The sequence below is a fragment of the Pantherophis guttatus genome, chromosome 14 (assembly GCF_059756535.1).
Source record: "Pantherophis guttatus breed Tessera chromosome 14, ASM5975653v1, whole genome shotgun sequence".
Taxonomy (NCBI): Eukaryota; Metazoa; Chordata; class Lepidosauria; order Squamata; family Colubridae; genus Pantherophis; species Pantherophis guttatus.
In genome coordinates this window covers 16,844,081-16,861,872 of record NC_142076.1, presented here as the reverse complement: position 1 = coordinate 16,861,872, position 17,792 = coordinate 16,844,081, and the positions used below count along the sequence as shown (strand labels likewise).

The window sequence follows — 17,792 nt, the reverse complement described above, 5'->3', positions numbered from 1 at the left end:
GCTGACTGGAAGTCCAGTTCCCCCACCATAGAGTCTCCTCCTAGCGCGGCGTCCTTTTTCCTCTACCTGTCCTAACCGAAAGCCCTATCAATTGTGGAGCCGATCGGCGACAGGGAGCCGCAGCAGAGGGATGAAAGAGCCACATGCGGCTCCAGAGCTGCAGGTTGCTGACTGCTATACCAACCTCATGAACATGGAAGACTCCCCAGTTCCTCCCCCTATCCCTTTGGCTTCTTGGCTTAACAGAAATCCTTGCGACAGCAAAGCTTCTCCCATGGCCAGTTCCTTCTCTTTGGAACCGAGAAACAAATTCAGCTGCTGGGTTTAAAAGAGCTCATCACTTGGTCATGGGCCGATCTCCAGCCCAGTGAAATATCGTACGGGGACAATATCGTACAAGTGACATATTTCTGGTGCGTCTCCAACATGTGCCCCCTTCCTCTTGCTGCCAGGAGAAGCTGCAGATGGAGAAGCAGCCACGAGACAGCGAAGACAAAGTATCCCGACTCGAATTCATAACATTCGTGGGGGTCTAAATTGTCCGAGTGCCAAGCATTCTTCTTGAGCTTATGGATCTACGCTTGCCCGTGGAAACCTGGCTCGCAACAGCCAGTAGAAGAGGAAGCCGTCGCAGAGTTCCCCGATTTGTGTGAGGGCCGCCATCTTTGGAAGGAGCAGAGCAGAAGAGTGGCGGAGCAACTGAAATTTGATCCTCTAGCATCTCTGAAGTAGGACATAAGCCTCGGTGAAACCCAGAGGGAAAAGCTGCAATAGGCAACTTTTGAGATCAGAGAGTATATAACAGATTTGGTCAGCAGGGCAGGGTCATTCTAACCGAAATGGCTTCCATGAGGCAAATTAGGTAACACCGTCATCATAGTGGTCTTTTTCGGGATCTGTCTAGAGCTGGAAGGGACCTTGGAGGTCTTCTAGTCCAACCCCCTGCCTAGGCAGGAAACCCTACACCACTTCAGACAAATGGTTATCCAACCTCTTCTTAAAAACTTCCAGTGTTGGAGCATTCACAACTTCTGGTGGCAAGTTGTTCCACTGATGAATTGTTCTAACTGTCAGGAAATTTCTCCTTAGTTCTAAGTTGCTTCTCTCCTTGATTAGTTTCCACCTATTGCTTCTTGTCCTGCCTTCAGGTGCTTTGGAGAATAGCTTGACTCCCTCTTCTTTGGGGCAGCCCCTCAACACTATTATCATGTCTCCCCTAGTCCTTCTTTTTATCAAATTAGACATACCCAGTTCCTGCAACTGTTCTTCATATGTTTTAGCTTCCAGTCCCCTAATCCTCTTGGTTGCTCTTCTCTGCACTTTTCTCAAAGTCTCAACACCTTTTTTGTAATGTGGTGACCAAAACTGGATGCATTATTGCAGGTGTGGCCTTACTAAGCCTTTACGAAGCTGTAGTCATTTTGATCATGTGATTTTGATCCTGTGCCTCTGTTTATACAACCAAGGATTGCATTCTTCATCGTCAAGAGCAAACACCATTCACAACAACTGGAGAATGGGAAGCTAATCATTGTTTACGAAGCAGACGGATTAAGTCTGCAGTTTTTGGCTCTTCGTCCGACTCGTCATTATTTCTTTTCATTTCATTATTGGTTCCAGTGGGTTCCCAGCGTGACCCACGATCCCTGGAAAATGCACTCGGCAGCTCATTTCACGGAACGCTAGCGAAACATTCAGAGCAGGAAATAAAACTCAAATGCAAACAATTAAAACATCAAATACAGGTAGTCCTCAACTTGTGACCACAACTGAGCAAAATTTCTGTTGCTAAGCAAAACTTTTAATTTAATTTAATTTCCAATTTACATTGGAAATACATTACAAACATTTCCTAAGTGAGTTTCGCCCCATTTTACAACCTTCCTTGTCGCAGTTGCTAAGTGAATCCGTGCAGTTGTTTAAGTTAGCAACACCGTTGTTAAGGGAATCTGCCTTCCCCTTTGACTTTACTCGTTGGAAGGCGATCACGTGACCCCACCCCCACCCTCCCACCCGGACACGTGCAACCGTCATAAATATGAATCAGTTGCCAAGCATCTGATATTTGATCACGTAACTCTGGGCATGCTGCAATAGTTGTTGTTATTGTGTGTGTGAAAAACATTCGTCAGTCACTTTTTTCAGGGCCGTCGTAACTTTGAACAATGACGTGTCGTAAGGCGAGGACTACCTCTACAAACCAGTATTGAATTGTGCCCCAACCCAAGACAAAAAAAAAAAATATTTTTTTTCCTCACAGAAAATGTTTATGGGTTGATTTGCTGGCCTTATTTATAAAAGCTCCCCAGAGCTTTGAAAAACCTCTATTTATTTATTTATTTTGCTGAGCATCGGCATTTCGGAGGGAAATGCTGCAACTTTGAAAACTTCTTAGATTGTCTAAGGCCGAATGTACATTCCTGTGAGATATAAATATCAATTTGATTAGCTAGCAGGTCTTGTCAGATACAGTGTCTGATCTCCTCAGTCATTTGAGCGATGACGTGGTCCGAGGGCTTCTGTAAAAGGCTGTGGGGGTCTTAACTCAAGCCTATATAAGACGGAGGCTCAGCTCCAGCCAAGACTGCAAGGGAAGAAATCTCCTTAGATCATTGTCTTGCCTCTTCTCCCTGCTTTGGAAAGCAACCTCAAGGTGAGTTGAGCACAGCCAAGTACCAGTACTATGATGATGATGATGATGATTTTTGCTGTTGTTCTTCCAGTCCGGAGCGAGCCTTAGGATCTTAAGTAGCACAACTGCTTAGGAAGGAATTTGGCGTCTCAAAGACAGAAAGCCAACAGTTCTGTTTTGTTGTGGTTTTTTTCAGCCAGGCCAAAGATCCTGAAATTGCACGAATTGGGAATCTGACGTGGAAACTACCTTTGACTATCTCAGTGGGAGAGAGAGAGAGAGAGACAGACAGACAGAGACAGAGACAGAGAGACAGAGAGACAGAAAGGAATAGAGAAATAGAGAGAAATAGAGAGAGGGTAAGAGAAAGGGAGAAAGAAAACTAAAGAGAAAGAGAGAAAGAGAAATAAAGAGAGAAAGAGAAAGAGAGAAAGAGAAATAAAGAGAGAGCAAGAAAAAGAAAGAAATAGAGGTAAGTAAAGATAAATAGAAATGAAAAGGAAGAGAGAAAATGAGAGAGAAAGAGAAAGGAAAAGAGAGAAAGAGAAAGAAAGAGCAAAGAAAGCAAAAAAGAAAAAGATTGAGAAAGGGAAGGAAGGAAGGAAGGAAGGAAGATAAGAAAGCGAGTTAAAGTGAAATAGCGAGACAGAGAAATAGAATTAAAGAGAGAGAGAGAGATGATAAACAGAGAGAGAAAGAGAGAGAAAGGAATAGAGATGAAGAGATAGAGAGACAGAGATTTCACGAAAGATATTCTCGTTGCTAGTTTTTGGTTGTTTTTAATATCTTAATCTACCCTTTAACTCTGTTTTTCGAAATGCATTGGGAGGCTGCAAATTCTCTTTCGTGATTCTGCCAGTGTTCTTCCTTGCGAAGATTTCCACGTCTTGCGGGTCTCGTCTTGAAAATGTTACTAGTGTGCCATTTAATTTCTTTCTTTCTTTTTTTTAACCTCCTCCCAGCTCTGAGATGGCATTCGCTGGAATAATGACTGATGCTGAGATTGCAGCTGGTTTACAAAGCTGCCAAGGTAATTTCTATAGACCTATCCCTATAGACAGATTTTTTTTATATATAAAAAAAAAGCTTGTGTATCGAAAAAAGTCGTGGATTCAAATATGGAAGAGGAGAGGCCATCAACTTCCCAACTTTCATCCTGACCCCACCATCACTACTCCAACATTCCCAAATGTCTTGGGTGGTTTTAAAAAAACAGCCATCTAATATTTTTTTCTGGAGGTTGTGAATCAGTGGTGAAATTTATTTTTTTGTTACTACTGGTTCTGTGGGCGTGGCTTGGTGGGCATCGTAGGGGAAGGATACTGCAAAATCTCCATTTCCACTCCACTCCAGCGGAAGGATACTGCAAAATCCCCATTCCCTCCCCACTTCTGGGGGAAGGATACTGCAAAATCCCCATTCCCTCCCCACTTCTGGGGGAAGGATATTGCAAAATCTCCATTCCCACCCCACTCTGGGGCCAGCCAGAGGTGGTATTTGCCAATTCTCTGAACTACTCAAAATTTCCGCTACCGGTTCTCCAGAACATGTCAGAACCTACTGGATTTCATCCCTGTTCTCAATGTTTTATTAGTGTTAATGTTTTATAGGGAAAACAGTTGTTCCTAAATTTAACATATTAAAACCAGGCACACCTCTTTTTATAATGTTAACAAATTGCTAAAGAAAGTGCAGATTACGCCACTAAAAATCAGTCATTGTAAAACATTTTTGAGTTGTTTTCTGATCTTGGACAGAGATCCTGATTTTTCTGCCCTTAAATCTCTTAACCGTAATATTTAGGATGGTTACCTTTCAGCATTTCCCCATCGTCTGCTCTTTGCTGGATTACAGTGGCCATCATCCCCATCCAGCAAGGCTGATGGGGCAGGGAGAATTGCCAGCCAAAAACATCTGGAGCATTTCATCGATTTTGGAGTGCGATCAGCTGCAGCTGGACTGTTCAGATGAATTCCGTTGCATCAGCAAAATATAACCAAAATCCCCTTATAATGAAGTTGTGGGGGAAAAAAAAACAACCTTGTGACTTTTTTAGGTTGTCCAAATTACAAATTAGCACCCAAAGAATACAGAAACCATGGGGTTCAGCTCTCCGAGAAGTAGCTATCGCACAAAATTCCTTTAAAAATACGGATCAACCAAAAGCTTCCCAAAGTCCCTTTAAAAATCCCAGAACCTGGATGCCTAAAATGATGTTCGGATTTGGCACAGTGGAGGAAGGACTTTTCTAGGGGTTTAGACACCCACCCGCTCACTTACGAACTCTGCCTAGTCTTGAAATGTGACCCCTGGCATTCCTTCCCGTCTCTAAATATGGCCATGCAAATACCATACAATCCGGGCAAGAAGAGATACGATGTTTTTCCTGCATGAAAAAACGGAACCTCTGCAGAATCGGTTCGAACAGATTGTAGCAATGATGTTAGTCGATTGATGTAGCAATGATGCCACGTTGACTGCAAAAGTAAGACGCCTGATTGATGCTTTTAACTCAACAGCTTCTTAAGGAACTGTGTTCTTTACATGCCACCTAAAGCTGGAAAGCTCGAAGGCTCTTGTGTTTGACACGTTCTCTTCTCCCAAGTGAGGGATAGTACAAAGATGCCGTCCTGGGGATGGTAGGATTGTCCATCTTTCACTTCTGGAGAGGGTGGCTGCTCTAGGCTTTAAGCTTCCTGGAGTAGCTTTAGGAGATCAAAGCATCTGAAGGAAGCCCTCCAGCCAGGGATGAGTGATAGGTATCCCTGGGACGGAGACGGGTCTCTGAAGATTCACAGGTCCTCTCTAAGCATCTCCTAAGACCTAAGCTAATGCCTTTCAGATATAGTGGGTGTTAACTTCCATACTTCCCAGTCGAAGGAAGGAAGGAAGGAAGGAAGGAAGGAAGGAAGGAAGGAAGGAAGGAAGGAAGGAAGGGGAAAGAGGGAGGGAAGGAGGAAGGAGCGAGGGAGGGAGGGAAGAAAGAGGGAGGAAAGAGGGAGGGAGGGAAGGAGAGAGGGAAGGAAGGAAGGAAGGAAGAAAGGAAGAAAGGAAGAGGAAAGAGGGAGGCAGGGAAGAAGGGAGGAAGGAGGGAGGGAGGGAAGGAGAGAGGGAAGGAAAGAAAGAAGGAAGGAAGAAAGGAAGAAAGGAAGAAAGGAAGAAAGGAAGAAAGGAAGAAAGGAAGAGGAAAGAGGAAAGAGGGAGGGAGGGAGGGAAGAAGGGAGGGAGGAGGGAGGGAGGGAGGAGGGAGGGAGGGAGGAGCGAGGGAAGAGGGAGGGAGTGAGGGAAGGAAGGAAGGAAGGAAGGAAGGAAGGAAGGAAGGAAGGAAGGAAGGAAGGAAGGAAAATACAATGCCACCCTTATTTGGGAATACGACGGAAGATGTTCATGGCCCAATTCCCATTAGAAAAAGATCGAGCAGAGACAGACAAATTCTAAATCCCTACAAAATTCTGCAGGAAATCTTGTCTGCCTCATGTCATTCATTAAACTCGTCCATCTGACTTTTGAAAAATAAGGAATGTTTGATCTGAAACAGGACATTCCAGCTGCTTAAAACCCACCTGCACCCCCGGGATTGATGCCAGAACATAGCTGGAGAGAATTTGAGTCAGAACTGGCCAAGCAACCAACGTCCAAGAAGTTCATGACACACCTAGATTTAAAGTCAGCTCCTATTTACTCTGCTTTTTTTGGTTGCCTGATATTTAATCTGTCCCTAAACTTTTTTGGTCTCCAAGAGTAAAGTCAATTAAGGTCAGTGCCTCAAATGTCTACTTCACCCCAACTGACATGATTGGAAGGGCAAAAAGTGATGCTGGATTTGCTCAACGTACAACTATTCGTTTAGCGACTGCTCAGAGTTACAAGAAAAGTAGATTTATGATCAGCCTTTACACTTACAACCAGCACAGAAAACTCACACGATCAAGGTCCCTTCCAAGTTTATTATTCTGTTATTCTATTATTCTGGGTCAACTTATTTCCCAAACCACCGGAAGGCAAGACAAGAAGCAATGGGTGGAAAACTCATCAAGGAGAGAAGCAACCTAGAACTAAGGAGTGAGGACAATTAACCAGCGGACTGACTTGCCTTCAGAAGTTGTGAGGTTTTCTTAAAGAGGCTGGACAACCATTTGTCCAGAATGATCTAGGACAGGGGTCTCCAACCTTGGCAACTTTTAAGACTTGTGGACTTCAACTGCCAGAATTCCTCAACCAGCATTGAAGTTCACAAGTCTTAAAGTTGCCAAGGTTGGAGACCCCTGATCTAGGATCTCCTGCTCAAACAGGGGATTGATCTAGGTAGAAGACCTCCAAGCTGTCCTTTCCAACTCTGTTATTCTCTCTTCTCTCTTCATCTCCTGATATTGTCTCTTCCTGGCTTTGTTTCCTTTTCCACAGCTGCCGATTCCTTCAGCTGCAAGACATTCTTCGCCAAATCCGGATTGCAATGCAAATCCAAGGATCAGCTAACAAAAGTATTCGGAGTTATTGATCAAGACAAGAGTGGATACATTGAGGAAGGGGAACTGAGGTGAGTCAAACTTAAGAAACATCCCTTGATCCCCGATGAAGGTCCCAAGTGGCCATTTCCAAATACAAACGCATAATCAATCCTTTGTACAGCCCATCCTCTCTTAACGACCGGCCGCTGAGTGATGGACATTATGACGGACACCCCAAAAGAGACTTACAATCCAGAAGTTGTCACATCCCCCTTTGTGGTCATATGATCACAAACTAGCCCACATTTATAACTGTTTGCAGCACCCTGCAGTCACACAATTGTGGTTTACATTATTTCTTTACCGGACACCAGCATTTATGTCTCTTTTCTAACAAAAAAAAATGCCCAGATCTAATTATGACTCAGCCTTCCATCCTTCCGAGGTCGATAAAATGAGGACCCAGATTGTTGGGGGCAAGAGGCTGACTCTGTAAACTGCTTACAGAAGGCTGTAAAAGCACTATGAAGCGATATATAAGTCTAAGAGCTACTGCTGATTAGCTGTGGTGGCGCAGTGGTTAGAATGAAGAACTGCAGGCTGACTGCCCATTGCCAGGAGTTCAATCCTGACCGGCTCAAGGTTGACTCAGCCTTCCATCCTTCTGAGGTCGGTAAAATGAGGACCCAGATTGTTGGGGGCAAGAGGCTGACTCTGTAAACCGCTTAGAGAGGGCTGTAAAAGCACTGTGAAGCGGTATATAAGTCTAAGCGCTATTGCTATTATCTGTTCATTAGGAATTTCCTGCAGAATTTTGATGGGAAAGCCAGAGCATTGACTGATAAGGAGACTTTAGAGTTTCTGAAAGCAGGTGACACCGATGGAGATGGCAAAATTGGCGTGGACGGTAAGTAAAACTTCATCGATCTCCCTCTTTGATGTCCAGCATGATGGGCCATAAATAATTAAAATATTAAAATTAGGCTATTTAAAATTTATAAATTATAGTGGGGTGGGGAAACAGGACTCAGAGACAGTTGGTGGAAGGGAAAGGGTGGTTGCCACAAGGATGTATGGGGAGGTAAGCGTTACGTCTTGATACGGAGCCCGGAATTAATTCCTAAGGCTATACAAAAAATTAATATACATAAATAAATAAAACAAGTCAGTGACTTGAAATGGATAGAAGCTCTGTTTTCTTTAGCATCTGCTATCCAAGATAATAGGAATAGGAATAGGAATAGGAATAGGAATAGGAATAGAATAGAATAGAATAGAATAGAATAGAATAGAATAGAATAGAATAGAATAGAATAGAATAGAATAGAATAGAACAGAATAGAATTCTTTATTGACCAAGTGTGATTGGACACACAAGGAATTTGTCTTTGGTCCGTACGCTCTCCGTGTACATAGAAGAAAAGATACATTTGTTAAGAATCATAAGGTACAACACTTAATGATAGTCATAGGGAACAAATAAACAATCAAATCATATTAGGAAGCAGTCAATATAAATCTTAAGGATACCAGCAACAAGGTTACAGTCATACAGTCATAAGTGGGAGGAGATGGATGATAGGAACAATGAGAAACTAAGGAACTAATCTAATCTAAGAACCCATTATTTATGGACTTGAGAAAACAAGATTCAAAGTAATATATCTCCTTTCCTTTCCTTTCCTTTCCTTTCCTTTCCTTTCCTTTCCTTTCCTTTCCTGCCTATTCGCCGTCCCTCTCCTTTTCCCTTTTTCTTTTCTTTTCCAGAGTTTTTAGTCCTGGTTACAAAGGGTTAAAGCAATTCAAGGGAAGACCAAGCCAATTGTATTGTACAACATCCTTTCTTATTGCAAGTCAACTATTTATTTATACATTTTATACAGCGAAACAGCATTGACAGTGGCCAGCAAGTTGTTTCTTACAATTTGGGATCTATGTTAACTCCCCCAATGCACTGTTCGACCTTTATTATTGTCTATTGTTGTAAAATTCATAATTAAAAGGGCTCTCTACATCAAAAGCCGGGCAAAGTCGGAGCCCAAAGGAAAAGAAATTGGATATTTCCTTTTGTCGGTAGGGTCTATTAAGACGACTCGGTGAGGTGAGCTTTCTAAGAAATGGCATCAAGAGTTTGCCAAGCCTTTCTTCCCATCCAAGTATATGACATGATTTTGGAAAAACAGTTAAAATTGAGAAGGTTTAAACTGGTCTTTGCCTTACCTAACCAGGTTCACAAACCCCCTTATACCAGTCATACCCATGGAATTGTCCGTTCATCCATATAAAGTGACTTCATCATTCACAGATTTTTTTTTGAGCCTGTTTCTTTGCCGGATGCAATTGCTATGGTGACATAACCTGTCCTTGCTTGGTTTCAATCCATCATTCCCAACTTCGGCAACTTTTTAAGATGGTGAGGACTTCAACTCCTCGAATTTCCCAGGCCAGCATGCCGGCTTGGGAAACCGTGGGAATTGGGAGTCCACGCAAAAGTTGTCGAGACTGAAAAAGGCTGGTTCAAATGATAGAATAGAATAGAATTTTTTATTGGCCAAGTGTGATTGGACACACAAGGAATTTGTCTTTGGTGCATATGCTCTCGGTGTACATAAAAGAAAAGATACATTCATCAAGAATCATAAGGTACAACACTTAATGATAGTCATAGGGTACAAATAAGAATAGAATAGAATAGAATTCTTTATTGGCCAAGTGTGATTGGACGCACAAGGAATTTGTCTTTGGTGCATACGCTCTCGGTGTACATAAAAGAAAAGATACATTCATCAAGAATCATAAGGTACAACACTTAATGATAGTCATAGGGTACAAATAAGAATAGAATAGAATAGAATTCTTTATTGGCCAAGTGTGATTGGACGCACAAGGAATTTGTCTTTGGTGCATACGCTCTCGGTGTACATAAAAGAAAAGATACATTCATCAAGAATCATAAGGTACAACACTTAATGATAGTCATAGGGTACAAATAAGAATAGAATAGAATAGAATTCTTTATTGGCCAAGTGTGATTGGACGCACAAGGAATTTTTCTTGGTGCATACACTCTCAGTGTACATTTATTTCCAATTTTTTTTTATTTTATTTCCAATTTATATACCGCCCTTCTCCCTGAGGACTCAGGGCGGTGTACAGCCAGAATTAAGAACATGAAATACAAATATTAAAAAACAGTTAAAATATATATAAATTTGGCCCAAAAATTAAAAATCACAAACCAATTAAAACATTTAAAAATTTCTTCTTAAGCCAGCCCGGCTTGCTGGAAAAAGTGGGTTTTAAGGGCACGGCGGAAGGCACTGAGGTCTTGGATTCTCCTTATCTCTGGGGGCAACTGATTCCAGAGGGTAGGTGCCCCCACAGAGAAGGCCCTCCCCCTGGGGGTCACCAGCCTACATTGTTTGGCTGATGGCACCCCGAGGAGGCCCTCTCTGTGGGAGCGCACGGGTCGATGGGAGGTCATCGGTAGCAGCAGGCGGTCTCGAAGATAGCTAGGCCCTATGCCATGGAGCGCTTTAAAGGTGGTAACCAACACCTTGAAGCGCACCCGGAAGACCACCGGGAGCCAGTGCAGCTCACGCAGGAGCGGTGTTACATGGGAGCGCCATACTGCTCTCGTCACTACCCGTGCCTCTGCGTTCTGGATCAGTTGGAGCCTCCGGGTGCTCTTCAAGGGGAGCCCATACATACATAAAAGAATAGATAACATTCGTCAAGAACCATAAGGTACAGCGCTTAATGACAGTCATAGGGTACAAATAAGCACAAATAAGGGTACAAATGATGAATGAACATGCCATAACTCAAGAGAAAGAGAGAGAGAGAGAGAGAGGCTGGCTTCAAAATTCATTCAGAGTTTTAAACGTATCATTGCTGGGTGGGTTGGAGATCTGTGCCAGATCTGTAACTCTGGTCCATCGTAAATCAGGAAGGAACCGGAAGCTCAGAACATCTGTATCCAAAGCATGGCCTAAATGAGGGGTCATATCAACATGTACTGGCCTGACTTGACTGATTGATCGCAAGAAAATGTACATGATTCAGAGTCTCACTTTAAGCCCTGGACCTCCTCTGGAGGTCGTGCAAAATGACGTTCAAAATCCAGATAGGACAAAAATAAAAATAAAAAATTCAAAAGACAGGGCATTGTCCCAGTCATAGGCATGGTAATGACATAATGTTATTTTTTTAAAAGCAAAATAAATGTGGGAGCTTCCCACATCTATTTTGCTTCTGTTCCCTTCTCCTTTAAAAAAAAAAAAAAAAAATATGGAAAACCACACGATCTAGGGTACCGCTCCTGTAGCAAAATGATTATTTGTCATTGGTTCAATTTATTTGCTGGCTATTCTAGGCGGCTTACAGCGATAAAAACGGAGAAATGAAAAGAAGCGTAAACATCAAGTGGTGGAACAATAGAATAAACAAGAAAACATCGATACGACAATAGATATTGATGGCGCGCATAGCTTTTGGCATTTGATCTTTAAGCATCGGATTTGATGGTTGGGTTCAAACACCAGCTCAGTTGCCCCTACAAGCTAGCAATGTTGGGTAATCACCTTCTAGTTCTCAGACTCAGACTCTTCTGAGTGGGTCATCTCCAAATGAAACTCATTGAAGGGCCATGGTGGCGCAGTGGTTAGAATGCAGTATTGCAGGCTAACTCTGCCTACTGCCATGAGTTCGATCCTGACCAGGTCAAGGTTGACTCAGCCTTCCATGCTTCCGAGGTCGGTAAAATGAGAACCCAGATTGTTAGGGGCAAAAATGCTGATTCCGTAAACCTCTTAGAGAGGGCTGTAAATGCACTGTGAAGCGATATATAAGTCTAAGTGCTATTGCCGTTGACTCAGCCTTCCATCTTTCCGAGGTTGTTAAAATGAGGACCCAGATTGTTGGGGGCAAATAGACTGACTCTGTAAACCGCTTAGAGAGGTCTGTCAAGCACCGTGAAGCGGTATATAAATCCAAATGCTATTGCTGTTGCCCTGTAGCTATCCAGCAGCTTCAATTGCTAGAAATACTTAAGTGGTGTCTATGAAGCATTCTTGGAAACAGTGAGGAACGCTAGAAATTGAAGGTTCACCTTGTAACACACCAACTTCCCATTGCAAACGGCTTTATTAAAATATTTTTTTTATAAAAAAACCTAATCCAGATGGGACAGGGAGATGATGAACATTACAATGGACATTTGCATTCTGCATGATCTGTTAGATGGAAAATACACACTCTTCCAGTGGTGAAATCCAATTTTTTTTTTACTACTGATTCTGTGAACGTGGCTTGGTGGGCGTGGTGTGGCTTGGTAGGTGTGGCAGGAGAAGGATACTGCAAAATCTCCATTCCCACCCCACTCCAGGGGAAAGATATTGCAAAATCTCCATTCCCACTCCACTCTGGGGCCAGCCAGTTCTCCGAACTACTCAAAATTTCCGCTACCGGTTCTTCAGAACCTGGCAGAACTTGCTGGATTTCACCCCTGCACTTTTCATTTACTTCCGCTATTGGGTATCTTAAGATTTTCCCAACGATAAAAACAGTTAGACCGTAAACACACTTTTGAGTTCTCTGTCTTTCGTATTTGGCAAATAAGTTCTTTCGATCGTCAAGGCTGGGCTGGGCCTGTGGTTGACTCTGTTCTTCAAGAAGGCATCTACTTTTTTCCCCCAACACTGTCCTCTCCTCCGTGCCTCTAATGGGGCCAAGAGTTAAAGACATATCCCGTAACCAAGGACTATTTTTTGCCTGTCCTGCTGTTCTAAGCAAGTCTTCCTTTCAATGCTACCAGAACCTCAGTTCTCCACATGCAGTGACGATTATTTTCAGCCAGTGGCCAACAGAGTGTTGAGTGGGTCAATCAATTGTGCACTGCTGGATACTTGCGTCTTCTTTCAGCCATCCGTAAGAGCTGTTTTTCTAAGATGGTTAATCCTCCCTTAATCTTTAGGGCCATCTTAGTGGTTGAGCGAAAGGAGGAAAACCTAAATAATTCAACAATTTAAGGATGGCTCTCCCTGATTACATCACCGACGGCCCCAGCCGTGAGATACGGTTACGGAGTTGCCATGGGGACCATTCTAGATAATCTGTTTTGAAAATCCACAGGTGGAGAATATCGAACAGCAGCTAGAGCAATTTGGGTTCCAATTGCGGATCGAGCAGAATCTTAATCTCCCCCAAGCAGCCGGAATGATAAATGTTACCCCCAAAAAATGTCTCTAATTTGGGACATTTTCCTACAAAGGAGGTCTCATACCGTCATGCTGATGGCGCCATCTTGGAAGAGAATCGTCCCAAGGAAATGTGTATTATTCGCTAGTATTGGTTTCTTTTAATATTTCAAAACAGGAAACCAATTCAGATGCCTTAGTAGGAAGTCGGTCTGCCGGCCAGCAACAGGCTGGGGGGAGGCCCACGGAGGCTCCATTTTGGCCAGCAGTGGGTTGGGGGAGGTAATAAAACTGCCCTCTCATTAGTGTGGCTGACCCCCAATGATGTCATTATTCTAATTAAGGGAGGCAGAAAGCAATGCTTGAGATGAAAGCTGTCATCAATGAATAAAGAAGCACCAGTAACTATAGATCGTCACCTGCACGGAAGGATCTCCTTCGGTCTGAAATGCAATTCTGTTTCACTTTGGAGACCAACCCTTCGGATAGGATTAGCATCATCCGGAACTCTGGGATGAGATTTCATCCAATCTTCTCTTTGTTTGTTTGTTTGTTTGTTTGTTTGTTTGTTTGTTTGTTTATATTCTGCCATTATTGTTTTTACAAACAATTCAAGGTAGCGAACATATTCAACACACCTCCTAATCCTGTGAGGTGGGTTGGGCTGAGAGAGAATGACTGGCCCACCCAGCTGGTTTTCATGCCTAAAGTGGGACTAGAACTCACCGTCTCCTAGTGGTTGGTCCAAAGTCAGCCAGCCAGCTTTCGTGATTAAGGAAGGACTAGAACTCACTGCCTCCTGGTGATTGGCCCATAGTCATCCACCCAGCTTTCATGCTTAAGGCAGGACTAGAACTCACCGTCTCCTAATGGTTGGTCCAAAGTCAGCTAGCCAACTTTTGTGATTAAAGAAGGACTAGAACTCACCGCCTCCTGGTGATTGGCCCAAAGTCACCCAGCTAGCTTTCATGCCTAAAATGGGACTAGAACTCACCGTCTCCTAGTGATTGGCCCAAAGTCAACCAGCCAGCTTTTGTGATTAAGGAAGGACTAGAACTCACTGCCTCCTGACGATTGGCCCAAAACTCATCCAGCCAGCTTTCATGCCTAAGGTGGGACTAGAACTCACCGTCTCCTAGTAATTTGTCCAAAGTCAGCCAGCCAGCTTTCGTGATTAAGGAAGGACTAGAACTCACTTTCTCCTGGCGATGGGCCCAAACTCATCCAGCCAGCTTTCATGCCTAAGGTGGGAGTAGAACTCATTGTCTCCCTGCTTTCTAGCCTGGTACCTTAACCATGAGACCAAACAGATTCATTTCATTTACTTTACTTGATTTTCTGGGCTCCTTACTAGTTAGTTCTTTTGAACCATTTCATTCTTTCCAAGTCATTGCTGAAGGACAAGATTGGGCAAAAAATTATTTCACAGCTGGAAGTCCCTGATTTCTGCATCTCTGCTTTGAAGGTTTTCTGGCCCCTCGTGAGTAAAAATCTACCTCAACATTGATAAGACAAGCATTCCTACGGAGATGTCGAGAGATAAATCAGAAAAAGACAATTCACCAGCCAACGTCATTGATACCAATAAAGGAGAATATGTGTAGCTCAGAATTGAAGTATGGGGTCCTTGGTGCTCTCTGAGCTTGGGGGTTTTCTTGCAGATGTTTCGTGACCCAACTACGTAATATAATCAGTGCTAGAATGGAGTGGGGTTGGTGGAGTGGAGAAGGGGAGGAGGAGGGGGAAGTGGGGGAGGAGGAGGAGATAGGGAAGGAGAAGGTGAAGGTGAAGGTGAAGGTGAAGGAGAAGGAGAAGCAGAAGGAGAAGGAGAAGGAGAAGGAGAAGGAGAAGGAGAAGGAGAAGGAGAAGGAGAAGGAGAAGGAGAAGGAGAAGGAGAAGGAGAAGGAGACCTGTGTGGTCCTTGATGCTCTCTGAGCTTGGTTGTTTCCTTGTAGACATTTCATTACCGAAACTAACATCATCAGTGCTTATGATGATGTTACCTAGTTTGGGTTAATGAAACATCTGCAAGAAAACCACCAAGCTCAGGAGGAGCCCTCGACATCATCGAACCAAGCTAGATGCATTGCAAAGGGACACCACATAAGCCCTCCTGGTAGCACCAGGCATGGCTGAGACACCAACATGGTTCTGAAGAAAAAATTATCTAGGATTGGAGGTCTTGCGTGCCTGTTAAGATAAGATAAGCGTGTCCAGGAGGGCATCATATCTCTACAGCTATCCTTGGGGGTGGGGGTGGGGGTGTTTGTCCTTCCTCATTATCTCTGGATGGACTTTGGGAAGGACACGTGTCAGTGAAACCCACAACACCAAAGTATCTCCTGCACAACATATGCGCTCATTCTAAAAGACACCTACACGGTAATATCACAGCTATTTTCTTCGCCGCCAGAATCCAAGTTAATCAGGTAAGACCTCTATGTATTATCAATGTCGAATCACCTTCCTTCCTTCCTTCCTTCCTTCCTTCCTTCCTTCCTTCCTTCCTTCCTTCCTTCCTTCCTTCCTTCCTTCCTTCCTTCCTTCCTTCCTCCTTTGAATACATATAGCTAGATGTCAATCTTCTGTTCTCCCTTCCTAGGTTCTTCAATAAAAATAGCTAGATTCCTCCCTCCCTCCCTCCCTCCCTCCCTCCCTCCCTCCCTTCTTTCCTTTGTTCCTCCCTTCTTCCTTGGTTCTTTGAATACATATAGCTAGATGTCAACCTTCTCTTCTCCCTTCCTAGATTCTTCAGTAAAAATAGCTAGATTCCTTCCTTCCTTCCTTCCTTTCTTCCTTCCTTCCTTCCTTCGGCCTTTGAATACATATAGCTAGATGTCAACCTTCTCTTCTCCCTTCCTAGGTTCTTCAATAAATATAGCTAGATTCCTTTTTTTCTTCCTTCCTTCCTTCCTTCCTTCCTTCCTTCCTTCCTTCCTTCCTTCCTTCCTCCTTTGAATACATATAGCTAGATGTCAACCTTCTGTTTCCCCTTCCTAGGTTTTTCAATAAATATAGCTAGATTCCTTCCTTCCTTTCCCTCCTTCCTTCCTTCCTTCCTTCCTTCCTTCCTTCCTTCCTTCCTTCCTTCCTCCCTCCCCCCCCCTCCCGGAGATGTCCACTCTGATCTTCCCTGTTCAAAGCATTGATCACTAATCTCTCCTTTCCAGACCCATCTATCTTGAGTGGGCCTTGTTGCTTGGCATAACCACAAATGTTGGTTTCATCATGTCATGTCATGTCATGTCATGTCAATGAGAATGTCATCCATTCTCATTCTCTTTCTGTGTTATTCGATGTGGGAGTCTCTAGACCTCTCCCCATCCTATTCTCCTTGGTGTCAGGCCTCGAAGCCAACTTTTATCTTGGACCTTTAGGCCCGACACATTTACTGCTGTGGGAAACTGACAGCGGAGATTGCATGGAGCAAGGGTGATATATAGCCATAATAATATTCTTTCTTAGGGAGTCAAGACATCTGCACCTAGAGGATTGGGACTGGGAGGCATTGCCAGGGTACCAAGTAACAGCCCCAACGAAAGAAAACTCGAACGATTTAAAATATTAGAGATGTCATATTGGCACAACTGGGAAAACCAGAATCTGAAAGCCTCCAGGTTTTCCCCCACCCAAAGGAAAGTTCAAGTCCCTGCCCAACACTCTCATGGCCAGCAAATGGTCCAATCCAAACTCCATGCCAACTGGAGATGCCTGCCAGGCCAAACCCTCCAGGTACAGGACAAGATGTCCTTGACTTTCTGAGAAAAGAATCTTATTATGATTATATATCACCCTGTCTCCATACAATCCCCCTCCTCCCAGTTTCCCACAGTAGTAAATGTGGCAGGCCTGAAGATGCAACAAGAGGCATCTCCAGTTGGGATGGTGCATTGATTGGACCATGTGATGGACATGTAGGTGGTGGTCTTTTCTTTGAACTTTTCTTTGGGTGAGGAAAAGCTGGAAATGTTCAGATTCCGGGTTTCCCAGATGTGCCAATATGACGTCTCTAATAAAATGTAACTTTGAGGAACTTCAAGCCTCGGAGTCTTCTTTCGTTGGGGGTGTTACTTGTAATCCTGACACTTGGGTATAAATAGACAGTGGGGAAGACAAAACCCAGTTCATTAGTTAAACGCGACACCTGAGCGCAGTCTCAAATAGTGCACCTGATCCTCGAAAAGGTAACCCAAGTAGCTATTGTCGACCACTGTATCTTATATAAATCAGATAGGGCGCCGTTGGCCAAAGGAGACGCCTTGCTAGAAATTATTTTCGCTTTGGGTTCTCCGTCATTCCTGCTCTGTGAATCCTGTACAGGGGAAAGTAAGTAGAAAGTAGAGACTGTGAAATGGAGTTTGTAATTTGCCTTCGAGGAATCGTGTAAAGGAGACATGTACAAAACGAAGCATGTGACAAAAGTGCCTCCACTCTTAATTGTGATTAAATTGTTCTGACTTGGATGAACTACAAAGCTGGAAAAACTATGGTACTTAATCTGATACTTGGAGAGAG

The 17,792-nt window shown here is 43.5% G+C and overlaps 1 protein-coding gene across 1 annotated transcript; it reads left to right on the top strand.

Moving 5' to 3' along the window:
• Positions 1-2,528: 2,528 nt before the first annotated feature.
• Positions 2,529-9,384, top strand: LOC117673301 (parvalbumin beta). The gene is made up of 5 exons (XM_034430609.2): positions 2,529-2,653; positions 3,595-3,662; positions 7,037-7,169; positions 7,878-7,987; positions 8,848-9,384. Exons 2-5 carry the CDS (start codon positions 3,602-3,604, stop codon positions 8,874-8,876), a joined length of 333 nt encoding a protein of 110 aa, XP_034286500.1. The 5' UTR covers positions 2,529-2,653; positions 3,595-3,601; the 3' UTR covers positions 8,877-9,384.
• The last annotated feature ends 8,408 nt before the right edge of the window (positions 9,385-17,792 follow it).